General features: G+C 51.7%; 1 protein-coding gene across 2 annotated transcripts; it reads left to right on the forward strand.

Annotated features, from left to right (window-relative positions):
- Positions 1-676: 676 nt before the first annotated feature.
- Positions 677-25,649, forward strand: KANK4 (KN motif and ankyrin repeat domains 4). Of its 2 annotated transcripts, XM_005151301.3 has the most exons (10): positions 677-797; positions 12,315-12,397; positions 13,845-15,773; positions 16,705-16,816; positions 18,159-18,389; positions 18,969-19,056; positions 19,442-19,661; positions 20,994-21,136; positions 22,404-22,604; positions 23,946-25,649. In XM_005151301.3, the coding sequence occupies exons 2-10, from the start codon at positions 12,382-12,384 to the stop codon at positions 24,045-24,047; spliced, it is 3,042 nt and encodes a 1,013-aa protein (XP_005151358.2). In that variant the 5' UTR covers positions 677-797; positions 12,315-12,381; the 3' UTR covers positions 24,048-25,649. The 2 variants fall into 2 exon arrangements, with proteins under 2 accessions (XP_005151358.2, XP_033920087.1); XM_034064196.1 differs by lacking the exons at positions 677-797; positions 19,442-19,661; positions 20,994-21,136; positions 22,404-22,604; positions 23,946-25,649 and adding an exon at positions 8,780-9,004 and having other exon boundaries at positions 18,969-19,218.
- Positions 25,650-26,139: the final 490 nt, after the last annotated feature.

Consider the following 26,139-nt stretch of genomic DNA (forward strand, 5'->3'; position numbering starts at 1 on the left):
GCTGACTGTATTTGCATAGAATCCCAGCCTGGCTTGTGTTGGAAGGGAGCTTAAAACTCATCCAGTTTCAACCCCTGCCTCAGGCAGGGACCCCTTCCACTGGAGCAGCTTGCTCCAAGCCCCTGTGTCCAACCTGGCCTTGAACACTGCCAGGGATGGGGCAGCCACAGCTTCTCTGGGCACCCTGTGCCAGCGCCTCAGCACCCTCCCAGGGAAGAGCTTCTGCCTTATATCTAAGCCGAATTTCCCCTCTATCAGGTTAAAGCCATTCCCCTTGGCCTGTCACTACAAGCCCTTGTCAAAAGCCCTTCTCAATCTTTCTTGTCCACCCCCTTAAAGTACTGAAAATCCCCTATAAAGTCCTCCCGTAATTTTCTTTCCCTGTTCCATGCACTCACACTGAGGTACAAGGGACCGACGGAAACTGGACGGTGTTGAACAGCTGAGCCAGAGAACAGCTGGCGCACAAACCCTACAAGTTCTGCGGCCTCAGCCCATCCCCGCAGATTTCCCCTTCCCGCTGCTCTTGATGTGCATCTGTGCAAACAGGATGAGCTGGAAAAGTATAAATAATGGCATTAAAAAAGGCCCAGCACAATGCCGCAGTCATAAGAAAATCAAAAACAAAACCCCCATAAAACCCCAGTGGATTTCTGGCCTCCCACAGCCGCCGCTCCTCTTGGCTGCCGCTGACCCGCCCGCAGCCCATCCCCGCTGCCTCGGGCCCGCCCCGTCCCCAGGCACCGCCCGCAGGAGGCACCGGGGCCGCCGGCACCGCCGCGATTCACCGCTCCCAGGTACGGCCGCTGCGACGGGGGGGAACCGGCACCAGGACCGCGACCGGGACCGGGCGGGGGAGCCCGGGAGGAAGCCGGGGGAAGGAGAGACCGTGGGGCCGCCCCCCGCCGTTCCCTTCCCTTCCCACTCTCGGGATTGCTCCGGAGCTGCTCGCGGGATGCTCCGGGAACACTTGCGGGGTGCAGGGGGATACGCGGGATGTGGCACTGGGCGCTCGGAGGATGCTCCAAGGGGATGCTTGAGAAGTGCTCAGGGATGCTCCAGAGTGAACCCCGGGAGTGCTCAGGGGATACCTGGGTGCGCTCTAAAGGGTGCTCCAAGGGTGCTCAGGGTGCCTGGCCCCTCAAGGGGCTGCTTGGGGGCAGCAGCAGCTGTGAACTACCCGGGACTGGAGCGTTCCCAGTGCAGCCCTGGGTGTGGGATGGAGGCGCTGAGCGAGACTGGGCAGCGGGGAGAGGGCAGGAAGCCCTGGGACCCTGTTGGGACGCCCGGAGAGAGGGCAGGGAGGCTCCGAGCCCTGGTGGGGACCCCAGATGAGTGCTGGGAAGGGGCCCCAGGCCCCGGGCACCGCAGCGGAAGTCACCAGGATCCCAGAGCAGCCAGAGTTGCATTTAGCCTCAAAGCCCTACCACAAACCTCCCCCGGCCGTGAAGATGTGGTTCAGGCAAGCTCCAGCCCAGCCTCCACGGCTGAGCACGCTCGCTCGCTTTTCCTTGCCGGCTTTCCAGCCATCCCGACACAGAAACTCCTGTCCCGGTAACGTTCCTGTCTCCAGCGATGTTGGTGCTCCCGTTCCCTGGCGCTGCAGAGCGAGGCCAGGCTGCGCCCCGGGTGCCTGCATCCTGAGGGGGCCGAGCGAGGGGCTCTCCAGCGGCAGCGGGCGGAGGGATGAGCGGTGCCTCTGCCTCGCAGGCAGCATCGCCTTCCCTCGCTGCCAGGGCGCTCCGAGCAGCCCCGGACCAGGCGTGCCCTGTGCAAGCGCTTTCACCATGTCCCAGGGTTCAGGCTGTGACTTCTCACACAGACGTGCCGGGCTCCGACTGCTCCGGGAGCAATCGGGGTGAGGGTGAACGGGAAGCTGCAGAGCTGAGGTCTGGTTGGAAGAGGCTGGGTGCTCCTTGAGGAGATGGGGGATGGCCAGGAGTGGGCTGGATAAGCTCAGCTGCAGGTCCAAGTAAGTTCAGGGTGGAGGGTGTCATAATCTGGATGCTGTGGGTAGGATGTTCACCGCACAAAGGTGGAAGCAGGACTGTATTGCACGGGGTTATCTCGTTTTCCTCACGGCTATGGGATGTGACACCACCAGGAGGCTTGTTTTGTCTAGAGGTTAAACCAGAAATTAATGTGTTAGCTGTGCAGCCCAAATGAAGGCAGTGAGCATCCAAAACCACTGCATATGCAGGGTGAGGGTAGGAGCCACATAGTGATGGGGGAACACCGTGAAAAACACCAGCATTTCCTTCCATGTGTTTTCAGTCTTCTCACTGTTTTGGGTTTGATTTGGGATGGATTAAATGGAAAAAGCTAAACTTTCAAATGATTCCCAAAATGATCAATGAGAGGAGCAGTCCATAACCTTGGGTTTATGATTATTTGTTGCTATGACTATAATATTAAACAGGTATATCTGCTGAAATGACAACAGTGTGATGAACAGTGGCCAGGGAATGTGTGGTGAGCAGGATCAGTTGTTGGTCCATTAAAATAATCCTGGACCTGGAAGAAAAGATGGGGAGGAGCCTGTTGCTGCTATGGGCTCTGTCAGTTTCCAAACCTCTTGTGAATAGGAAAACCAGGCTCACATTCAGCTCCTTTCAGGAAAAGCCCAGTTATGGAGAAGGTTCTGTCCCCCAGGTGCAGAAATCATCTCTCTTGTGCAGTGCTGGGGCTGCCCCGTTCCCTCCGGAGCTTTCCAGTTTGGTGTCACAAAGTGTCCTTTCATCCTCAGCTGGCCAAAATACCCCTTTGAGGTTTACTTGCTGCCAAGCAGGAGGGAGATGTCGCTTCCCATCCCTCGGTGTGGGTGCGTTTTAGGAGGCAGAGGTTTGGTCTCAAAGCAGCCTTCCCGTCAGGAGCAGTTTGGGATGCTGTGAGATGGCCGGGACCAGAGGAACACAAGCTCATTCACAAGCTCATTGCTGATTCAGGTCCTTCCCTCTGTGGTTTTACAGCTGCCAAATATTCTGGAAGTCGCATGTTTACCATGGGGTGTTACACGCCTGATGTTGGGACTTGTCAGGGGAGCTCTGGGAACAGCACCAGGGATGCACGGGGCCCCATTTGTTACAGAAACAAGTCAATATGGAAAGTTATTGTATTTTCCATTCGGTGCCTTGTATAACGGGTTATGTGACTGCTTGCTGAGGAGCAGCAGCACGCAGGTTTTGGTCAATAAAGCCTTGATCTCACCTCGGGGGTGCAAAGGAGCCCGTGGCTCGGGGCTGAAATCCTGCACCATGCATGTTTGCAGACAGCCGGTACAAGGGGAGAGAGATGGGGAGGAACCAGCTGCAGAGAGCTCCTTCTTCAAACCTATTTATTTTAGACCTCGGTGGAATTCCCGTTTTCCGGCTCTGTGCCTCGGGAAGCCTCAAGTCCTGCCCATTCCAGGGTTTAAACAGCACGTGAAAAAGAACCTACTGTCATCCAATCCCAGACTGGTTTGGGTTGGGAGGGACCTTAAAGCTCATCCAGTTCCAACCCCTGCCACAGGCAGGGACACCTTCCACTGGAGCAGCTTGCTCCAAGCCCCTGTGTCCAACCTGGCCTTGAGCACTGCCAGGGATGGGGCAGCCAATCTCCTTGACCATCAGGACTGAGCATGAGTCTCAGTGCAAGTCAGCTGAAAATGAACCAACAACGTCCAACCTGAGCTTGGTCAAAAAGCTGGATGAAACCCCCATTGCCTAAACCCTCCCATAAGCTGGGTGAGCAGGTGGGAATGCAGCTGCAGGGCTCCCAGCTCCTGGCATCCATGTGGAAATCACTGGCAGAGGGGAAAGGCAGCCTCTCCATCCCCTCCATGGTCCTGATCAACGTGGGGAGTGTTTTCATGTGGCCTGGAAAATAAATAGTCCTGTTTGAGGAGGTTTTTAAACCTGCGATGAGTGTGATCAACCCCGGCCTTGTTGGCTCAGGATGGAGATTGATATAAAACAGCCTCATGTCTCCAGGAGGGACTGCCCAGGGAAGAGAAAAACAGGAATGCAGAGAATAGAGCTTTCCTGGAAGCACCTGAAAGTCCCACATTCAGCAGAAGGGGACCTATGTTGATGATGGAACTGCTAACAGGGTCTGACAGGACAGACACCAGGTTGCCAGTTGGGTTTCACAACCACAGATGCACTTATTGCTGTTTTATCAGGCTGGTGGGTTTGGGAAGCCCTGTTTATGTGTTGGGGTTCCACAGAAGCCGATGCCTCATCTCTCAGTAGGCACTGAGGGGTTGGACTTGGTTCAGCACCTTTCCTTCCCTGTGCTGCCCTGTCCATCACGTGCCTTGGCAAGCACCTGAGCGAGAGTGAACTGGAAGAGACTTTCCCAAGGAGCATGAGCACCCTGGTTTGATGGTTCCCCTTCCGAAACCATCCAAGGGATCCTGGTTTTCCTTGGGAAATGGAAGATGTTTCCAGTCCAGCTTGAGCCAAAGGTCTGGCTCTTGAGTGGGATGAGCACAGGAGCCCCGGTGATGCACCAAGCCCTGACCGAACCGAGGACAACCCCATTATCATAAAGCTGCTACCGGCTTCTTTTGACCACATGGAAGTTATCCAGTATCATGGCAACAAAGCTTGAGCTGTCCCAAGACCAAGGAGATGGAAACCAGCAGCTTGGAAGAGACCAGAAGCCAAAGGAGGGCTTCAGTAGTTCCCCCCAAAACTTCTGGGATTGAGGCAAAAACAGTGAACATTAGAAACAAGACACTTGAGGTTTTTATCTGCCTTCTGATTCGTGGCTTCAGGTGTTTTGTGATGGCTTGGCTCTGGGAAAGGAGACTTGAGGGAAAACGCCACCATTCCCAAGGCATGGGATAAAATCATGAGTATCGACCAAAGCTTTTATAATGAGCTGAAGGTCAGTTGGAAAAAGAGGTTATCAGAGGAGGGGATGAATGTGATCGCTTTCCCCTCCCGGTGAGCCATAAAAGAGGGGGAGAGTTTGGATATCTGATACCTGCAGGTCTCGTCCTGACCCCCTCTAATGGAAATGCTGGCAGGAAGCTCACGACATTTATTAAACAGCAATAAGCAGCTTTAATAAAATCAGGATCCACACAACTTCATTGCTGCCACTTGAAAAGATGCCTGAAATGGCTGTTTAAGTACCGGCGGCTGCTGAGGATTGCACACTTAAAAGCGATCGTCTGCTTTATGAAGTGGTGCTGTGTTAATGATACTGATTTGCTTCTCAAACACTAGCGAGGCTCCTCATGGCTCCAGGATGTTTCCCATGGGAGCAGACCCTGGCTCCAGCCCCCTCTGCTGCTTCATGCACATAATCCTGACCATGTGCTGGGCTGCACCCCCAGAGCGTGAGCAGCAGCTCAGGGAGGGGATCCTGCCCCTCTGCTGTGCTCTGTGAGACCCCCCCTGCAGCCCTGATCCAGCTCTGGGGCAGCAGCACAAGAGGGATGTGGAGCTGTTGGAGCGAGGCCAGAGGAGGCCATGGAGCTGCTGCGAGGGCTGGAGCAGCTCTGCTCTGGAGCCAGGCTGAGAGAGCTGGGCTGGGGCAGCCTGGACAAGAGAAGGCTCCTGAAGGGGAGAGCTGAGAGCAGCTCCAGTGCCTAAAGGGGCTGCAGGAAAGCTGGAGAGGGGCTTGGGACAAGGGCCTGTAGGGACAGGCCAACGGGAGTGGCTTGAACCTGCCAGAACAGGGGAGACTGAGCTGAGCTCTTAGGCAGAAGCTCTTTCCTGTGAGGGTGCTGAGGCGCTGGCACAGGGTGCCCAGAGAAGCTGTGGCTGCCCCATCCCTGGCAGTGTTCAAGGCCAGGTTGGACACAGGGGCTTGGAGCAAGCTGCTCCAGTGGAAGGTGTCCCTGCCCATGGCAGGGGTTGGAGCTGGAGGAGCTTTGAGGTCCCTTCCAACCCAAACCAGGCTGGGATTCTATGATTTTGCGGAGAGGACGATGCTGGCAGAGAGCGTGAGGCCAACCTGAACCTCTCCATGGGTGCAGCTAGGAGCTGATGGGTTGCAGAGGGAGCTCATGACTTTTCTCCCCATACATTTTTACCTGTCATCTCCACAAGCTCCACTTGTCCCACACAGCAACTGGTTTGTATCCACAAATCTCATCCTGCTCCACTTCAGCACGTGCAATCAGGTGACACCAGCATGGATCCAGCTTGCAGGCTTGCCTTTCTGGATGCTGATGAGTTCATAGCTGTGGGTTTCCTGGGCTCAGGCATCATCTGCTCTCCCCACTTCAGTTTCGGTTCTGCTCAGCTCTCTTTTACCCCTTTGACAATGACAGCTGCGATGCTGAGTGCACCCAGGAAGGCGGCTGGGATCTCTTACAGCAGAACCAGTGTTTGCTCTCACCTTGGAAAACCTCATGACAGCTCCTTGCAAACCAGGACCTTGAGTGCTTTTATTTATGTAATCCCACGAAGTTTCCAAACTTCTGTTTTCCCCACGGAAGGAAACTCCTTCCCGTGCCTGTGCCAGCCGGCAGCCGATAAGAGCCCACCAGCGCCGCAGCTGAGATCCCACCCGTGTCGATGTCCCCGGCCCACTGAAATGGGTTATTTTTCTTCCTTTGCACTGAAAACAGCATTGAAAAATCTGTACACCAAATATTCCCCGAGAGGCTGTATTTATTCCTGGTATGTCCACTTGCAATAATAGCTCTGCTGGCTGTTGTGCAATAGAGCAGACCGCCTGGATGGAGCAGGTTTGGTTTGGTTGTAACTCTTTGGGTACCGAGGGTGAGCTCCATTTGTGGGTCCATGTGGTGGAGGGGAGTAGGGGGTGGTGGGTGAAATCCAGATGTGCTGTTTGGGAGGTCTGGAGCCTGGGGAAGGCTCAGAAGAGATCCAATAACAGCCTTCCAATACCTAAAGGGGCTACAAGAAGTCTGTTGCATCCCTGGCAGTGTTCAAGGCCAGGTTGGACACAGGGGCTTGGAGCAAGCTGCTCCAGTGGAAGGTGTCCCTGCCCGCGGCAGGGTTTGGAGCTGGAGGAGCTTTAAGGTCCCTTCCAACACAAACCAGTCTGGGAATTCTGATTCTGCTTGGGGAGAGGAAGGGGAGCAGTTGGTTTGCCCATTGGCCCTGTGGGCATCCAAGTGGTGGCCATTGTGGGCACAGGCAGGGACCGCTGTGCTGGCTTTCGAGCCACTTTGTGGCCGTCTGTTTCCTCTCATCCATGGGAGCAGCCTGCAGAGCAAAATCCCCCCTGACAGCTGTGGAGCACAATGTAAACCAGCCGCGATTTTAGGCCATGACCTCAGTTCTCACGCTCGTGGTTTGATCTCAGGCCATGTCCAGGTGAAACGTTTCCCCATTTCCCACCCTGTGCTGGCCCCATTGGGCAGCGCTATGGGAAGCAGTCGTAGATCCATCAAACACCAACCCATAATTAATTAACTTCCATGGGTTGACTCCATCCATCCACAGCTCCCAGTTAAAAGCTCTTTCAGGGCACGCAGACTTCAAGACCCTCTTCAGGCCTGCAGGGATTAAATCTGGGAAAAACTGTGGGGTTTATGTATGTAATTGCGTTAAGGAAATGCTCCAAATGAAAGCTTCCTGCTAGGTTTTCCCAGTGGGAAAACGAAACAACTCTATTTTTTCGACTGACTTTAAATTCGGTGCTACATAGAAATATGCATATTTATCCCATGGTGCTGCTTTGTCCGGAGAACACAGTGCAGGATGGGCTCGGGAAAGAAGCACAAGTGGAACTAAACCAGAGGAATTCGACAGAAAATCAGCCAGTGTGCTCTTGGGTTCAGTTTGAACCCCGAGCTTGTCATTTCTTGTGAAAGCAGAAAGCCACCAGCGCCGAGTCACAGCCCTGTGTGGTGGTGTGGGATGCTGGAGCCGCGTGGGAAAGGCGGCATTTGGGAAAGGCTGCCGGAATGGGGGGGTCATTTTTCATTCCTCGGATAAGACATTAACCCCTCCGTGCCCTGGGGAGTGCTGGCAAGGAGAGTGCTGCTGCTCCTCTGCCTGCTCCGGCCGTTTCCATTCCTGCAAAGGCAAAACTTCTCTGTTTCCCTTCACACTTAACCCATTGAAGTTACACTCAGCAGTGGCAGGAGCGCGGTGAGCCCGGAGGGGTGCCTGCAGCTCCGTCCTGCACACAGGGTGATGGAAGTGGGGCTTTTTCCCTGCTAACGGGAGCAGTTTGGTTCTGCTGCTTGTTAAGCAGTGGGATCTGTGCTGGTGCTGCTCTGTGGTGTGAGGCCCCAGTGAGAGCCCCCAGGTCCCAGTGGGATGCTTCCACTTCTCCGGATGCTCTTTTCCACCCTGGAAGAGGCTCACGGTGGGGCTGTGGGGAGCTGCACTGTGTCTGAACCCCTCTACCTTTGCAAGCATGAGGTTGCTGCAAGTTCAGTGCAGAGATTGAGGGGTTTTACCCTTGTTGCCAGCCTGGGGGTGCAACAGTCCAGGATGCCCTACAGCAACAGGGGTGCAGGGGCTTGGGATGGGCACCCTGCCCATTGCTGAGCTGCATTCCAGGAATACCCTGCCCAAAATCACACCTCTATGAGCTTCTCCCTGCCTGCAGATTGAAGTTTGCATTAATACCCCACTGCAAAGGGCTGGAGGATCCTATATGGAGAGTCCCACAGGAGTCCAGGGGCTCCTTATCCCATCACACACCATCCAGGCACGGCACAGTGGGTCAGACATCCTCTGCCTGCGCCATGGTTACGCACGGCCGCGTTCCTGCCGTCACCCTGTCCTGTTCAGCATCTCCTGGGAATGGTGGATGGATGGGCGTGACGTGAGGGTCTGGAGCTGTGGGGAGAAGGGAAAAGCATTGAGGGGCTGTTTTCTGCTCCATGCATGGGAACGGGGCTTTGGGAGGATCAATTGAGGATGCTGCGACCTTCTGCAGCATCTACTGAAGGTGCCGCCTTTTAATCACAGCAGCCACTCGCGTTTCCTTGGGAGAGGCGCTCCGCAGCATAACTAATGGGATCAGCCTGGGCGGGTGCAGCATGCGGAGGGCGAGCTCCGGCTGCAGCCTGCAGCATCAGGTACAGTAAGAGCCATGGTGTGAATAAGTGACCGTCTCCTCCATAGCCCTTCCTGAGGAGGGAGGCAGTCGGTGACAGCCCAAGCAGCGCTCCGTGGTTTGTGTTCTATGGAGAAAGATACCGGTGCTCTGAAAAGTAACTCATTTTATGCAGCAGGCTCCGGCTGTCCTCGGAAAGGTCGTACGAGAGCCATGGGGCTGCTTGATTGGGAATTTAATCCCTCTTTTTGTGCTTCTTGTGCTTAAACTTGTACTTGCTTCCTGAGCAAGGTCACTGCTCAGTCACCAACTTTCCAACAACTGGAAAAGGCATGCTTGCTGCTCCCAGCCCTTCGCTGCCGGCTCTTGGCATGGGAAAAGATGCTTTTGAGGGAGGCAAGTGCTTCTGCTCCCTGATGGGCTTCCAGGTGGAAGGTAACAGGACAAGATGCTTTCTAATGGTAGTTTCTCCTCTCACCATGAAGTGCTAAAGCCGTTGCTGCAGTGCAGAACATAACAGCAGAGCTCAGAAAAATGTGTGTTATAGCTAATGAGACTGTGCTAATGTGCTGCTCAGCAGGGATGAATTATCTTCTTATTTATAGCCACAGGGTTAACTGTTTCCTCTTTCAAATTGCTAGCGAGATGCTCTGGGAGAATGAAAATCATATATACTTGTCTTTGTGGTTGAGTTAATTTGTTCTTTATATCTTCTGGGCTGTAATGGTTTGTTCTTTATTTCTTCTGGAGGGTGATATTTGTTCTTTATATCTTCTGGGCTGTAATGGTGCTCTCCTTTCTGCTGCTGGGGTGGACGGAGGAGCAGGCAGACACTTACATTGCCTGGCAAGTTGGACAGAGGGAAACAGGGGTTAAACGTGCCTGTAAAGAGCCAGTGTTTGAGACAAGGCTAGTTAAAAAGGCAGTACATTGTCCCTGCAAATGGGCTGCCCCAGGGGGTAAAACCTTCATTCTGTGCTGTTGCCTTCTCATATTTGGCTTCTTGTTTTCCTTCTGTGTTTACTTATTCCTGCCTTGAGAAAAGCAACAGAATTCAACTCCGGATTAATCTTCCCTGCAACCTTCCTGTGTAGTAAAGGTAGAAATCAGCGATGCTGTGCACGTGGGCATGTCGCCTGCCTGGAGAGGAAAACCAGTGTTCTTCAATTGTATTTAATAGAGGAAAACTTATCAACTACAGAACCCCACAGAGGGTCAGGGTAATGGGGATTTAGGATTGTGACCCACCTAAAAGTGCTCCCCTGCCCTGAGCTGTGGGCTGGACACTGGGTGCACAGGAATGCTGCTTCTGGCAGATTGCTTCCTATTTTTTATATCATCCTTATTAGGGACAGGCATTGGAGAACAGCCATGGGGTCCAAAGAGCCATGTTTTTTGGCTCTAATCCATCCACCTCATGCCTGAGCTGCCCCAGGCGGGAGAGGGGAACATCTGCAAGCTGGTATTCAGCATCCTTTTACGAGGTGATTTTGAAGTAGATTGGTCAAAAGAGGAAAGGTGGAATATCAATTTGGGCTGCAAAGTTGGGACCCAGCCAGCTCATAAATGAACCAAATAGACGTAGTTATCTAGGTATTAAAAAGCATCCTATTAATTGGCTTTCCAACCCCCCCCCCCCCCTAAATAAATGACCTAGAAGAGTGAAGTGGAGCTGGTCAGGCTGTAGCTGGGATCTGTGATGGACTGTAAGCAGGAAGGTAAGAAAAAGAACCAACATTTGAACAAGAGGTTAGTGTTTGCTTTGGCGTCTGCTGCTTGTTGGCAGAAGGAGACAGAAGAAATTGCCCCTTATGGACGTGCAGTTAATTGGAGAGCACATCAGGGGGCTGCTGGTCAAGGTGTTTCAGAAGCTCACATGGCACTGGATGGGCATCAGTGTTGCCATCTGGCTGTAGAGCATTGAGGAGGTACCAGTCCTGGAGGAGCTTTTGGGAGTTCGGATATTCTTGGGTTGGGACCTTTGCAACTTTCCATCAGGGCTATACATTGACAATAAACGTGTCTACCTGACTAACAGAACTAATTGTTTCTTTAAAAGGTTTTGATCTTTCAAATTATCTGTCCTATGATAACAATACAGCAGGGTTTGACTTTGTTCTCCTGGTGCTCTTTGTAGTTAAACCAAGAAAGTGCTTTTAGAGGAGAGTGACAGCAGCACTGCTGTACTCTCTATATCTTATCTTCATAACCGGTTATCACTGCCACAAGAAGAAAGATGAGTTTCATAATGCAAAAATAATAATGGGGCAAAAGGAGAATTGAGAAGCTGCAGAATGGAGAAGAAGAGCAAAGCAGAGCTGCTCCTCTGATAGCGAATGAGCCAAAGGTCTTGAGAGATGGTTCTGCTGAGGGATGCTGCACAAGAGCAAATGGAAAGGTGAACCACACTGGTGCTGGATAAGTACAGTGCCAAGTAAAGTGAGGAGTAAAAGTTGGCTGAGCACCTTCATGGGGAGCTCTGGAAGTGTAGTCAGGTGCTCCAGCCCTACTACAGCAGAAACTGAGTTCAGGCTCTGATGGATTGATCAATGAGGTGAGAGCCAGTGCTTGGCACAGGCTTTGCGCTGCCTGGTCCTACCCCTGAGACTCTTGCATAGCTCAGGGATGCACTGGACAAACAGGGATGGACTTCCAAGCTGCTGTGGGACCATCTGTGACCAGGAATCAAATTAGGTACTTGAAGGAAAATCCTAAAGGAGAAGCCTACAGGCCAGGAAAGATGTAAAGTTCACAATTTACCTGATCTGAAAGCAATTTGGCTGTGGTTTAGTTCAATTTGGTGAGGTTCTCTGTAACAGGATGGATGTGCTCTGAAGTAATGGCTTTCATTTGAACAAACTTCACCATCAATTTTGAATCTTTGGTTGTTGTGGATTTAGAAAATAAAAAGGTGTCAAACCAGTAATTTCTGTGTGTAGCTGATATCCCTTGCTGTTGCCAGAGATACCGTGTTGGATTTATCCAGCTTACAGGAGTCAATGAAGAGTCTCTATGCCATCTATCTCAAGCTCAGTAGAAATGACCCCAAATACCTTGTCTCTTCTCGTTTACAGTCAAACCATCTGTAACACAGGGGGTGTTTTATTAGAGCTGGCTACCTGGGTTGTGTCTATGAAGCACAAGTTGTTGCCACTGGGAAAGGAGCTATTGATTTAAGCAGCTTGAAAGTGCTTAGCAGACAGTCCAGCTGCATAATGTGGGAAAGAAGAAGGGGGGCAGGGGGTATGAAGAGGTGTAGGGCTTTAAAGGGAGATTAAGTTCAGATGATTGATCTTTATTTTAAATTAGAAGTATCTGTTTCTTGTCTCAAGGGTGAAGAGACTCATCTGCCCTAGCTTGTCAGAAGATGCTTAAGTGACAGCCCGAACAGATCACACCATGGAGAAGACCGATGGTATGGAAGCTACAGGATGTTTGTTTGCTCATTTGTTTCTTGAAAAGAAACCCAACCAAGGCCTGAAGTAATTTCCTTACCAGAAATACTGTAAATAACCTGTTTTCTATAGATAGGTGGTAGAGCCAGGAGATGGAAAATGCATCATTCATGTATTATGCAGAATTCCTAAACCGCAGCAAAAACATGGTCACAGCTCTCAGTTCAGCATGCATTTGTCCTCCTGTCCTCTGTGGTGTGTAGAACAGATCTCTGCTCCCACCATAGGATCATAGAAAGGTTTGGGTTGGAAAGGACCTCAAGGACCATGCAGTTCCAACCCCCTACTATGGGCAGGGATGCCTCACCCTAGACCATGTCACCCAAGGCTCTGTCCATCCAGGCTTTGCTCTTGTGCTGTATTTACCCTGCGTGATGTTTTCCCTCTGTTGTTCCTCTGACTCTCAAGTGCTGCTTCCCATCAGAAAGGTGTCTGCATCTCAGTGATGCTCTGCACCAAAACCCTGCCAAATTCTCCTGGTCCCCATGCAGGTGCAGCATCAGGATGGAGACAGAACCCCATGATACCTGGTTTCTCTTGGTCGAGCAGCTCATCCTCACAGGGCACAGCTCCTTTATTCAGAGGTGCAAATGAGCCCAAACCACTGTGATCTGAGAGACTTGCCACATAAAGAACAAGCAATAATACAGGGGTTTAACTATTTAGACCCCCAGATTTGGAGGCTGTGGATTAGGCTGAATGTGATGATAAGAAGTTGTATTAAGCCAGGAACTGTGCTGCTGGAACCATGTGCTTGCCTGCAGTGGTTGCATGGACAAACTGTCACGCATTCCATGGTGATTTTCCTCAATTAAAAGCTGTGCTGAGTGCTGTGCAGCCGGTCACCTTGGGAAGCACGTGTTTTGCATGGATGCAGCTCTCTAAAGCAGCCCTGGCTGAAGCTGTCTGCGTCCAGCCTCTGCCCAGTGCTCTATCCATCAATCCCAAGGCATAATTTGTGACCTGGTGTTTGCAGATGAAGCCATGCAATGATTTTCCTGCTTGCTGTGCACTATTTAGGAAAGTGAAACCCAAACCAAAAAGCCTTGAAAGATGCGGTTGTCACAGCTTGTTTTCACCTTCTGGTTTTGAGCTGGGTTTATTATACATCAGGTAGCTTTTTATCCTTACACAGACACGTAGCTCTGTCTGCAAATCCTGCTGTTTGCTTAATTGCCAATTAGAGCCGTGATTTCAGCAACATTCCAGCATCTTCAGTGCGACAATTGCCTGGTTCACCTCTAGAAAACAGGATCATACCTTTGAGTGTGTTGTTTGAGCTTCACCCTGAGCCTCCACCTGTCTGAAACAGAGATGAAAAAGCCATAAAACTCTAAACATTTACATTTAGTTCATGTTTTTGCTGTCATCAGAATTCACCATCTCTCTGTTTTTGGGTTGTTTCAGTAGCCAGCCAGGCACCCAAACCCGATGGGGAGAAGGAGCAGCCCCGCAGCCTCCCTTACTCGCTGGAGACGCCGTACGGCTTTCACTTGGACCTGGACTTCCTGAAGTACGTGGACGACATCGAGAAAGGGAACACCATCAGGAGGGTCCACATCCACCGCAGAGCCAAGCAGCCGAAATTCAGCACCCTGCCCCGGAACTTCAGCCTGCCCGAGAATGGCTCCCGGGGATGCGCCTCTGCCCCCAGCAAGAGCTGGACCGCCGCCTCCTTCCCGCAGCGAAAGGCATCGCTGGGGGCAGAGGAAACCCTCCATCCCCTCCTGCCCAGCGACGGAGCCCTGCCAGCACCCGATGAGCCGAGTTACCGGAGGAAAGCCCTTCTGGCAGAGACGCGGCGGCAGGCGGAGATGGGGAGGCAGGAGGGAGAGCTCCAGAGCCGGCCGCAGCTCCTGCGAGCCTCCAGCATGCCCACTGCACTGCTGCCCAGCCAGCCAGGGGAGCCCAGGCTGCCTTCACCCCTCCGGCCACCTCCCCAGCACTGCCTGGAGCAGAGCGGCTCCGAAGGCGTCGTTCACACCGTGCCGCATTCACCCGGCTCTGACAGCACCGCGTTAAATCTCCCGCTGGGAATGAGCTTGGAGCGGGATGTCCCCTTGGGGCAGCCCGGTGGAGGCAGCCCGGGGCTGGTGCAGATGCAGCCCCCGTGGCAGCATCCTGCGGCATCACCGCAGCTGCAGGTGGTGATGGAGAGTGGAGGTGAGGAGGGCGATGCTGCCGATGCCAGCGGTCTCTCTGCCTTGGCTGGGGGTGAAACAGCACCACCCGCTGCCCTCCAGCTCGCAGAGAACACGAACCCTGGGGAAGGGGAGTTGAGCGTGAGTGAAATCGCTCTGAATGTGCTGAAGAAGGCTGAGGAGGGAAGTGTTTTGGCTGGAGAGAGCAAGGGGAGCTGTGGTCCTCAGCCTTGTGATGCTGGATATGCCAGCGGGGTTGCTGCGCTGAAGCAGCAGATTGCTGCTCTGGAGGAGCAGCTGGGCAAGAAGAAAGAAGAGCTCGAGCAGGTCAGGGCAGTGCTGCAGCAGCAGGATCATGAGATCAAGGAGAAGGAGAAGAGCATTCAGTTACTGACCAGCTCCAAAGCTCAGCTGGAGGAGAAGCTGAGCCGCAAAAACACCACAGAGACCGAGCCACCATCCAGGCGGAGTGGTGGGGCTCTGCAGTGCTCCGATGCTGCAGTGAACACTGACCTCCCACAGGTAACTGTGGCCAAGCAAGCCCATGATAAAGGCGTCAATGTCAATATCCCAGTCTCCACCAGATCCATAGGATGCAGCGTCCACAGAGCAGACAATATGAATGTGCAGGTGATGCAGCTGGGTGCTTGGAGAGATCAGGGACTGGCAGATGCTCACACCAGTGTCAGTGGAGAGGGACGTTGTGGTGAAGCCAACATCGAGGCTGGACCTCATGCACCGTGCTTCACCCCGCTGCAGATTGATGAGCACCTTGGTGATGACAATCAAAACCACAGGAATAACTACGATACCCAGAGTCCCGCTGCTCATGAGGGGGCTGCAGAAAGCTACCGAGGAGCAAGAATGGGCTCAAAGGCAGGTGAAACCAAGGCTGGCTTTGGAGAAGATAAACCTCGGGATGGGCTGGAAGAGGAAGATTCCCCGGACCACGAGGATCTCCCTGCTGTTGACCCCATTGGCCAATATGTAAAAAAGATCCAGGAGCTGTTGCAGGAGCAGTGGCTGTGCTTGGAGCACGGCTACCCCGAGCTGGCAAGTGCTATTAAGCAGCCGGCTTCCAAGCTCAGCTCCATCCAGAACCAGTTGGTTAATTCCTTAAACTCGTTGCTGTCTGCCTACTCTACGCGAGGGCCTGCGGACAAGGAGAATTCAAACACGCACTATCAACAGTTGGGTAAATAATACTGACATAGATATCAACGTGTACAGGCCAAGTCTCTTCCTATTTATTCAAGTGTTGAGCAGGGGTGATGCTGTGGTATAATTAATAGCAGTCTGATCAGAAGCAGCCTCTCCAAAACTTGTATGAGAAAGGGAAATCTCTGCACATCATAAGCTATGTGATCTTGAAATAAGCAAACAAAATGATGTAGGAGCTGATAAGGCTGTGGCTCAGTTACACACAGGATCAGCTTCCAAAAGTGGCCATTCTTGTAGCCACTTCCATCAAACAACCATTCTTCTTAATTGGATTAGATCTGTAAGAACGTGGGACTCCTGCCCATCTGAGGTAAATCAACATGGACTTCACCAGAACCAAACCCGATCCAAGCTACATGAGCTGGGGAAAGACCCGCTCCCATTTATCCAAAGTAATTTTAGCTTATATGATGATGAGGATCCAAACCCAAAGGCTGCCTGTTCATTGTTGGGTATGGAGAACCTTGAAGATAGATGTGCCCTATTACTTATAAGCAATATATAGTGAGATTATTCAAAGCCCGATGGAAAGACTCATCCATGTAGTATTATAGGAGATGTATATAGGAGATTTCCCATACATTAGTATATTGGAAAACATAAAAAAGGAAACATTATTACAAAATTAAAACCTACTTATATTCATAGGATACATATATAATTCCCAGTCACTTCCTTCATATTCCCTGTCACTTGGAGATGTTTCAGACCAGATTTTAAAGGTGGGAGGGCAGGTTCAAGCTGTGGCCAGGTGCATCCATAGTTTTGCAAGACACAGGAAGAATCTCATGAAGTAAGATGCTTATGGTTATGACATGTAGTTTGTCACTTAGAGGTTGGGAATAATTACTGATAATTATGGCACATCTGCTTAATTAATCTATGAATATTTTGTATTTTGCTAGAAACTTCTCCAACCACAAGTCTTAAATCCATCATGAAAAAGAAAGGTTATGGTTTCCATGCGGGAGGCAATGGGACCAAAAAGAATCTTCAGTTTGTTGGGGTAAATGGTGGGTAAGCATCCGTCCAGAAGCTAAAACTGCCTTTTGACATGTAATGTCCTCTGTATACTGAAGAAGTCATTCTTCTTTTCCCTTCTTTTCTCCTCTAAACCTCTTGATTAAAAGGCCATTTGAAATGGAGCCTCTTTTCTCCCTTCTTTAATCCAGCACTGATAACCTGCAAGTAACCCTGCAGAAAGGATGTTGGTGTTTTCAGAGCAGTGAGGGACACCCTGAGGACTGACACCCTCTGCACACCCATCTTTTGGGGCCTCATCCAAAACCCAGCTGGGTCCATGGGAAGTTTCCCACTGCCTTTGGTGGGTTTTGGAGGAGGTCAGCATTGCCTGGATGGACACACACTGCCGCTAACCTGCCTCCATGCTCCAGTGACAGCAACACAGCTTGGTTCAGGGGCCTAGAAAAGACTATTTCAGTAAAGAAGGAATTACCTTGGGGTGAAGGAGATCTGTATTTTAGGTTGTGCTCCAGCACCCAGTTCCCTGTGTATCCAGTGTCTAACACTCTTTGGCCTTTGAGCTACCTATCTGTATACCTATATGTGTGCTGTAGGTATATTTCTAAGAGCAGCACTGGCACATGTACTGAGGAGCACGTGTGCTGGCATGAAGAGGGCAGGACAAATTTCACTGTCCCTTCACTGTGCAAACAGCTACGTGTGCAAGTTTGGATGCTGGTGCCTGCTGACATACACTTCTTTGACTTCCCCGCTCAATGGCTACTGCCCTTGGGTTCACCAGGTGTTGCTCATGTTGTGCAGAGCTTCTTCCAAAAGTGGCTGAAACTGGTACAACTTGTAGCGAGTAGAGGAATCTTGTCCAATTTGGGATCCCTTGGAGTGAAATGTTGGGTCTCATGGAAGACGTTATTGTTAAACACATTTGGACATCCAGAAGAGAGGTCTCTCTAGTGGGGCTGCTCAAATGGTGGACTGAAATGTGTGCTGGAGCTGCAAGCACAGTTTTTGACCAGCAGTCCATGTTTCCTATGGCTTCCCATCAGGGTGCCAGCAGCTCCCAGCAAGGAGAAGGCACACAGCCCTTGCCTGGCCATGCTGGAGCTTGTGCAATGGACATCCCTCCGAACCAACTGAGTAGTCCCTGAAGTAACCTTGCCTGCTGCTGATTAACTGCTTCTATCATGCTCCTGCTGGCTTAAGAAGGCAATAAAAGACTAACCCCAAGTCTGGCTGTGACTCTAATCCTCTAACTTGTGCATCGCTCCGGGCTTCACCCAAGGCCCATTGGAGTCAGTGGGTGTCTTCAATGAGTCTTGGTCAGGCCCTGTGGTTACAGATGGGGAAGGAGTGAATAACATGTGGTGTCCTCAAATAGCTATGAAACGACTTCAAGCGAAGACACGAGTTGTGAAGACAGCCCATCGGAATGCGATGTGGAGAGTGAGACAGAGAGAAGAGATGAGGACTTGGAACCCATGCAGGAGAAAGCTGGAGGTGAAACCAAAGGGGCTTCATTGGGGACCTCCTTGCAGGAGAGATGTGAGGACCATGACCTGCAGGAGCCATTGGCAGAAGCAGCACCTTGCACTGAGCACAAGGATGACAGGTAATCAAAACCAGACAGTGACTGTGCTTTCCATCATGGTCCTGCAGCCACAGGATGCATAGCACTGCATGCACTCACTCCTATAGGTGGGGGTCAGGGCTGCATCTGCTTGGTGGAAAGGCAGCTGCTGACCCGTAGACATGGGAAGAAGCTTTAAAGAGCTAAATACTTTTTGAATTACTACAGAATCTAATGGGGACTGATTCAGGCACCACGTATCACTGTGGAAAACACGGAGTGAGTCATATTTGGTGAGAATTAGCTCATTTCTCCCCTCTTGTGTTAAAGCTTCACAGTGAAGTTCTTTGCAGATTCAGGAATAAGGGTTTTTTTCCACTTGAACTTGCAATGAAGTTGACCATACAGATCTGAGGCTCTGGGCTTAAACACTTAAGTTTAAGTGCTTAACTTTGTACCTCAAACCTGCATCGAGTCAATGGGACAACTTGTGTCCATACAGTTAAGCACTTAAAGAAGAGTTGAGCATACTCTGTTCTAAACTGCATGTTCTCCTTCCTGCTTCTGTACCTCCTGCAAGGTCTGTCCCATGATGGATTTACCAAAGTATTTTCCCTGTAGGTGCAAACCCTCTGACGCTTTCCTTGCCGACTGCCAGCTGCTCAGCAAGCACCTCTCTGAAATCAGCACCACAAGGGACAAGCATCTGGTACGGGTATTTCCAATCCCATTTCAGATGCGGCTCCTACTTTTAATGGATAGGACAATCCCGATGGCACTTTGCAGACTGTGCCTTGCCGTGCCTGGACAGCTTTGGGAGGAGAGGGGGATGAAATGACCTCTGAGTCAGTTTTAGAATAGCCAAAAAGAAAGGAAAAGGGGAAAAAAAGGAGATGGATGCTTTCTGTGCTTACTCATTGGAGTTACCACAGGAAATTCCTTTCCCTCCTAAGCTATAGTAGCAATCAAACCCACAGGCTAAACCCTGGCTGGGCAATGCCAGAGCAGAGGATGAAGCAGTGCAGGGCGAGGAGATGGGGCTAGTGCTCAGGGTGAGTACCCCAGGTATAACAGTGCGACCTCGGTGTTTGCAGCGCCATGTCTTGGGCTCCATCAGCCAGGAGTGGTTCCGGGTGTCAAGCCACAAGTCCTCCAGCCCCGAGGTGCTCACAGCCTATCTCAAGGCACTGGGAGCCATAGACCCACAGCTCCTGGAGGTGGTGGTGAACCTGGCCGACAGGAACGGCAACACGGCTCTTCACTACAGCGTGTCCCACTCCAACTTCCCTATAGCAGAGCTCCTGCTGGACACAGGTAGGGGCTCAGCCATGGCTTTCGTGGGTATGGAAGTTACGTTATGTTGTGCCAGTGGGCACAGTCTCACAGGGGATGACCACGGTGTGCAGAGTCAGGTCCATCAACAGTCCCAGACGTGGCAAGCAGTGAATGAGGTCCAGGGTCCTTCCAGGAGCAAAAGGAGATGGGACAGAGGTGGGGCTGGGGACCAACTACAACCTGTTTGCAAGGGAGTGATCCAGTAGAGAAGCATGGTGCCAGTGTCCATCCAGGAGACAAATGCAGGTCCACGGTCCACCAAGGGACAAGTGTAGGGATGAGGTCCATCCAGGATAGGGGACAAGATCCACCAGGCACACAAGGCTGATCTGGAGACCAGCCATGGGTGAGGGTCTCAGCTGAAGCTCCTCAGGGACATTAAGGCTCATTGGTGCCCTCAGGACCCTGATATATGTGGGCTTTGCAGTCTGACTTAGGGGATGGTTCAGGGTCTTTGTGGCCAAGGGGAATGGGGTGGCTCCACAGCTCCTTGCAGCAGCAAATCCCATATCATGGAGCAGGAGGATCAGACCCCTGAGAGTGTAACAAACCCCCAGTGACACAGGAACACTCCATGTTAACCTATGGAACTTACAGCTCTTGTTGCAAAGAAAGAGAACGTCTCAGCTGAGCTTGTATGGGGGGAAGCATGCACGAGCTCTGACAGAATGGAGGCACTTTGGCCTTTTCTCATGGGCCAGACAATCTGTTAAATGTTTGGGAAATGGCAGATTTCCATTCACATCTATAACCCAATTGTTGCTGCAGCCATGCAGGGAGCTGTGCCCCTTTGTCCCCTCCTGCTGCTGGGTGCCAGCAGTGGCCGGGTCCCACGACAGGGCTGGCCTAGAGCCCTCACCCATTAGACACAGCTCATTCCTCGTGGTGAGATGGAAATAGGCTCTTTGAGGTGAAAAGTGAGTGAAACGGGGCCAGGATGGGTTCACACCGCCTGTTGGGTGATGGTCACCTTTCTGCTGCTCTCTTCCTGCAAGAGCTGAAGCAAAGAGCCCATAGCACGTGCCCAAGGCAGTGGTTATCCCCCCTCCTTTTTCCTTTTGGTTATGGTCTTCCAAGTTAATTGCATTGACCCCAGCAATTGTAATTAACTACAGCAACGTATAACACCAAGAGCCGTTCAATGCTGTGCTCGCAAGACTGGATGCTTAACGCAGATAAACCTCATTCCTGTGTGGTTATGGAAACTCCTCTTTCCGGGAACATAAGATGCCACAAATTTGTATCTCCCTTTGCTCCCCTTCTCTCCATTCATCACGGGGCTGATCCTTCCCCTCCATGATGCATCCCCAGGTGTGTGCCGCCTGGACCTGCAGAACCGTGCTGGCTACACCGCAGTGATGCTCACCCCACTGTCGGCTGCTGAGACGGGCGAGGACATGGAGGTGGTGATGAAGCTGCTGAAGGAGGGAGATGTCAACCTGAGAGCGGCCCAGGTGTGTGTCCATGGGTCTGCTTCCCTTGAACTCCAAGCCTGGGATCGTGCCATGGGTGGAGGGCAGCCAGCCTGCAGCGGGTAAAAGCATCCACAAAGTGGCTCCGGCTGAGCTTGTAGCCTCTTGTGTTGTAGCCATCACCGTGTGATGCCAATTCAGGATGCGGCACCATTGTGTCCCCATAGAGATCTTGGGGGGTGGTGGTGGGATGTAATTCACGTTTCTCACACTGAGTGTGCAGCATTGGGCTGGGTCTCAGCAATAGACACTGGGTTGGAGTTGCTGCTTCCCACAGGTTACAAAAGCAACCTCAGCTGAATTGCAGCATGGCCACTAACCAGCAGCTCCCTGCGAGGGGATGTGAGGGCTGGGTGAATGAAGAGACTAAAGGAAGGCAGAAAGTTTGGGAAAAGATCTTTTCTGACCTAAGGAATCAGAGGCAAAGCAGGGAAGCAGTGCATGGGGAATCCGGTGTACAAGATCCCCAGGTTTGCTGGTGAGCTCTCATTTCATCACTCACAGCTTGGTCTCAGAGATGACAATGACCTCATCCAGCTCCTCTAGCAAACAGCTGTAAAAGTTGGTCTAGACCCAAGTTAGACTGCACAGGAGGGTTGGGGCACACACATCTGGGGGCTGCTGGGGAGCAGACAGTTTGGCCATGATGCTGCAAAGGCCCTCTGCATGGTAATGGTGCAAGTGAGCAGATAACTCTTGCAATACTTGCTGAAGATCCTCAGTGTTATTAAATACTAACAAGCAATTATAACATTAATTATTATATATGTAGTATATATGTGTTCACACTGGAGAAGGCTCCTTAAGGTGATACCTTATAACAGTCTTCCAGTACCTAAGGGGGGCCTACAAGAAACCTGGAGAGAGGCTTGGGACAAAGGCCTGTAGAGACAGGCCAGGGGGAATGGCTTGAACCTGCCAGAACAGGGGAGACTGAGCTGAGCTCTTAGGCAGAAGCTCTTCCCTGTGAGGGTGCTGAGGCGCTGGCACAGGGTGCCCAGAGAAGCTGTGGCTGCCCCATCCCTGACAGTGTTCAAGGCCAGGTTGGACACAGGGGCTTGGAGCAAGCTGCTCCAGTGGAAGGTGTCCCTGCCTGTGGCAGGGGTTGGAACTGGATGAGCTTTAAGGTCCCTTCCAACTCAAACCATTCTAGAACTCTGTGATTGTTATTATTATATATAACTGCATGAGCAGGACTGCAGCAGGCCGGTGGGTCTGGGGTGTTCATCCTTTCCTTGTGTGGCTGCAGGGAGGCCAGACCGCCCTGATGCTAGGGGTGAGCCACGAGCGGGACGACATGGTGCGAGCCCTGCTGTCCTGCCAGGCTGATGTCAACCTGCAGGATGAGGAGGGGACAACAGCCCTGATGGTGGCCTGTCGGCAGGGCAACACCGACATCGTCAGGCTCCTCTTGGCCCAGCCCGGCTGCCAGGTTGCATTGACAGACAAGGTGAGGCTCAGCCCTATACACGTCATCTAAACCAGGCAGGGTAATGATTTGCAGGCAGTAATCCCTGCGTGGTTGTTTTTAAGGGGAGAAGTACAGCTTCAGTCCACTTTCTAACCAGAGGAACACCTTTAGGGGAGTACCCTGGTATTGGTGCTTGCTGTGGAGCAATGGGGTGGCTGCAGCAGCATCCTGCATCCCAGCCAAAGCCTGGGCAGAAGCCTTGGGGGGAGAGCCCAACCCAGTGTAAACCTAAAGAAACAGGTAAAATCCTGGACATGTGAAATCAGCAGAGCTTCTCCTCCAAAACATTAGCAGCAGCTAACTGCCCCTGAGAGCTGAGAACAGATCCTTACCTAGGTGGATACACAGGATGGGATGTGGGTCTGGGAGCAGCATCGCCAGCCGGTGAAAGCCTGCATGGGAACAGTGCTGCATTCATAGTTATGCAACTATTTTCTAATTAAGCTACAGTTTATTCTAAGGCACATGGGGCAGCACAGGGACCAGGAGGAAGCACAGCTGGAATGGGTTTTGTGTGCTTGAAGTTAAGTCTCAAAACACCATGGGGATGTTAGTGCCACCAGCAGGTCGAAGGATGTGATCCTGCCCCTCTACACTGCTCTTGTGAGACCTCACCTGGAGCATTGTGTGCAGTTCTGGTGTCCTCAACATAAAAAGGACATGGAACTGTTGGAACAAGTCCAGAGGAGGCCACGAGGATGATCAGGGGCTGGAGCAGCTCCTGTATGAAGACAGGCTGAGAAAGTTGGGGCTGTTCAGCCTGGAGAAGAGAAGGCTGCATGGAGACCTCATAGCAGCCTGCCAGTATCTGAAGGGGACCTGTAGGGATGCTGGTGAGGGACTCTTCATTAGGGACTGTAGTGATAGGACAAGGGGTAATGGGTTGAAACTTAAACAGCAGAGGTTTAGACTGGATATAAGGAAGAAATTCTTTACTGTTAGGGTGCTGAGGCACTGGAATGGGTTGCCCAGGGAAGCTGTGAATGCTCCATCCCTGGCAGTGTTCAAGGCCAGGTTGGACAGAGCCTTGGGTGATATGGTTTAGTGTGAGGTGTCCCTGCCCATGGCAGGAGGTTGGAACTGGATGATCTTAAGGTCCTTTCCAACCCCAACTATTCTATAATTCTATGTTCAAGGCCAGGTTGGATGGGGATTGGAGCAATCTGCTCTAATGGAAGGTGTCCCTGCCCCTGGCAGGGGCAGGTTGTAAAGAGCCTCTCTTTTAAGGAAGAAGTGGAGGTGACTGAGGGTGGGTTCTGGGGTGTCGGGGTGAGATGCAGGGTTTGGGTGTTAATGCCTTGTCCTGCTCCCTCCCCTTAGGGCGGTAACTCAGCGCTGTCCCTGGCCCAGCACGCTGCCCATGCGGACATTGCCGCCCTCCTGCGTGCCCACAGCGAGCAGAGCCCGTCCCTCTCTGTGTGACCCAGCGGGGAGAAGAAACCGGCACATGGAGCAGGGATCAAACAGCTCCTTCTTGTCACAGCCCCACTGCTCGCTGCAGTGACCAGGGCCAATACAGCAGGTACAGGGCCATGAACCCTGTCAGTTATCTGCATACGCTCCCCGTGTCTAATTCTCCTCATTAAGCCAGCTTACACACCCTAATCTATGCACATTGCCACAAATGACTCCGACCTCTCCTGCTCGCTCCTCCCTGTATATATTTGGCAGGTGAGCGACCTAAATGAAGGAGAAAAGCACATTAGAAGAGCAATACTTAGTCTTTTGTAACCTTAGATTATGGTTGTCCCTTTAATCGAATACTTAACTGCATCTCATTTAACTTGTAAGTTTGTGTCCTAATATTTATTATTAGCTCTTCTGTACGCAGTGGCAGGCAGTGATTATTCAGTATATGTAACAACAAACACAAGCTGGATGGATTATGTAAAGTATAAAATCCTATTTATGTTTGCTTGTGTGGGTCTGATGTAAGAATTAGAAATTAATGCTCTAGGAAAATATTTGAGCAGAGCAGACCCAAACACACAGACATTGTTTTGCCTGTGTTTGGAATTACCATATGGCTCTTCTTTTTCCTAATTAAGTTGGAGCTAACGGGGAAGCACAGCCCATTGACATGCACCGTGCATCGGCACACACGATGCTCCGGCACAGTGAGGCAGAGCAGGGCATCCCAAGCACGGCACTATATCACAACAGATTCCTGTCCCGGGATGTGTTAATGTTGTCCAAGAGCTTTGTGGGATGACTTTGCTGGTAGATGTCTTCTGGGCAAGTATCTGCTCTCTCCTTCCCTCGTGCTCAACTTGCAGACACCCAAATGACTCCCATGTAAAGCCGTGCTGTGATTTAGCTGCTGGACTTGGCTGGTACCACGGCCTCCTCCACCACAGTGTCAGTCCAGCATCACCTCTAATCATGCATAGGGCAGGGGCTTTCTTTCTTCAATCCCTCCTCACAAAAGAGGGAGAGGAGGGATCAGGCTCCACATTTCCAGACATCTTTATATAGTCATTAAGTCTCTGTGTATCGGGAAATGCCGTTTCATGAGGCTGTGCTGCTTCAGGACCCAGTGGATGCTCTCCATAGGCTGCAGCAGACCTGGATGCCATCACCGGTACACCAGCATAAACCCAGCTCTGCCACCACCATAAACACAGCTCTACCTGCCATCACTGAAAGCACATCTCCCTTGTTAGCTATTTGCTGGGTTTTGTTACTAAGCAGAAGTTAATCCTGGACTGCTTTGGTTGCTTGCACATCAGTTCACATCTTGATGGAGTCTCTCGAGCTGCCTTTTCTCCTTCCCTTGTTTTGCAAAGCCATTGCGAGAGCCGCTGTCCTCACACTGCTAACACTGCCTTGCAGGGAGCAGAGCACAGCCCCTGCCCTTTTTTTTTTTCCATGGAAATCTGCCATCTGCTCTGTTTTCTTCCCTTTCTTCGTGTTTTCAGTCAGAAACGCTCACTATCTCAATTCTCTGTCCACCTTTTTTGTATAACTCTACCCCAAAATGCAGTTACTTTCTTTATGTAGGAATAAACTCGAGTTAAACTTTTACCTGTGTTTGCTCCTGTGCCTGTCCCCATCACGGAGGTGCTCTCCTGGTGCAAGGCAGCAGGGATGCTCTGATGAACAGACAGACCCCTAACAGCATCAGGGTAGGGGGGACGCTCTGATGGACAGGGAAGGCCAGCCCTCGGCCCATGGTGACTGCACACACCTGCACATCATTAAATGAGTCATTGTTAAAGTGATCAGTGACCCCCTGCTCAGGTTCCAACCCCAGTTTGTGCTGGTGGGTGCTGAGCCCTGAGCACCCAGCCCCAGCGTGAGCACCCATTGCACCGCTGCAACAAACACAAAGAGCTGCAATACCATGTTGTGACAATTTGCACTGAGGTTTTCCCCCAACAACAGCTCTGGAACCAGAGGAATGTCACTGACTTGCTGCTTCCCAGGGGGAGCAGAACTTTCTGCTTCAATAGAATAAATGTGGGAGACTTCCTGCTATGGATTAAGGTGGCTTTGGGAAGCTCCCGCCTCCTCC

Source organism: Melopsittacus undulatus, chromosome 6 (assembly GCF_012275295.1).
Source record: "Melopsittacus undulatus isolate bMelUnd1 chromosome 6, bMelUnd1.mat.Z, whole genome shotgun sequence".
Lineage (NCBI taxonomy): Eukaryota > Metazoa > Chordata > Aves > Psittaciformes > Psittaculidae > Melopsittacus > Melopsittacus undulatus.

Bases quoted from the DNA above. Each gene is read 5' to 3' on its own strand.
- KANK4 (XM_005151301.3), top strand. The intron at 19,057-19,441 runs GTACGGGTATTT...CGGTGTTTGCAG, and splicing joins CCACAAGGGACAAGCATCTG to CGCCATGTCTTGGGCTCCAT. The intron at 21,137-22,403 runs GTGTGTGTCCAT...GTGTGGCTGCAG, and splicing joins TCAACCTGAGAGCGGCCCAG to GGAGGCCAGACCGCCCTGAT.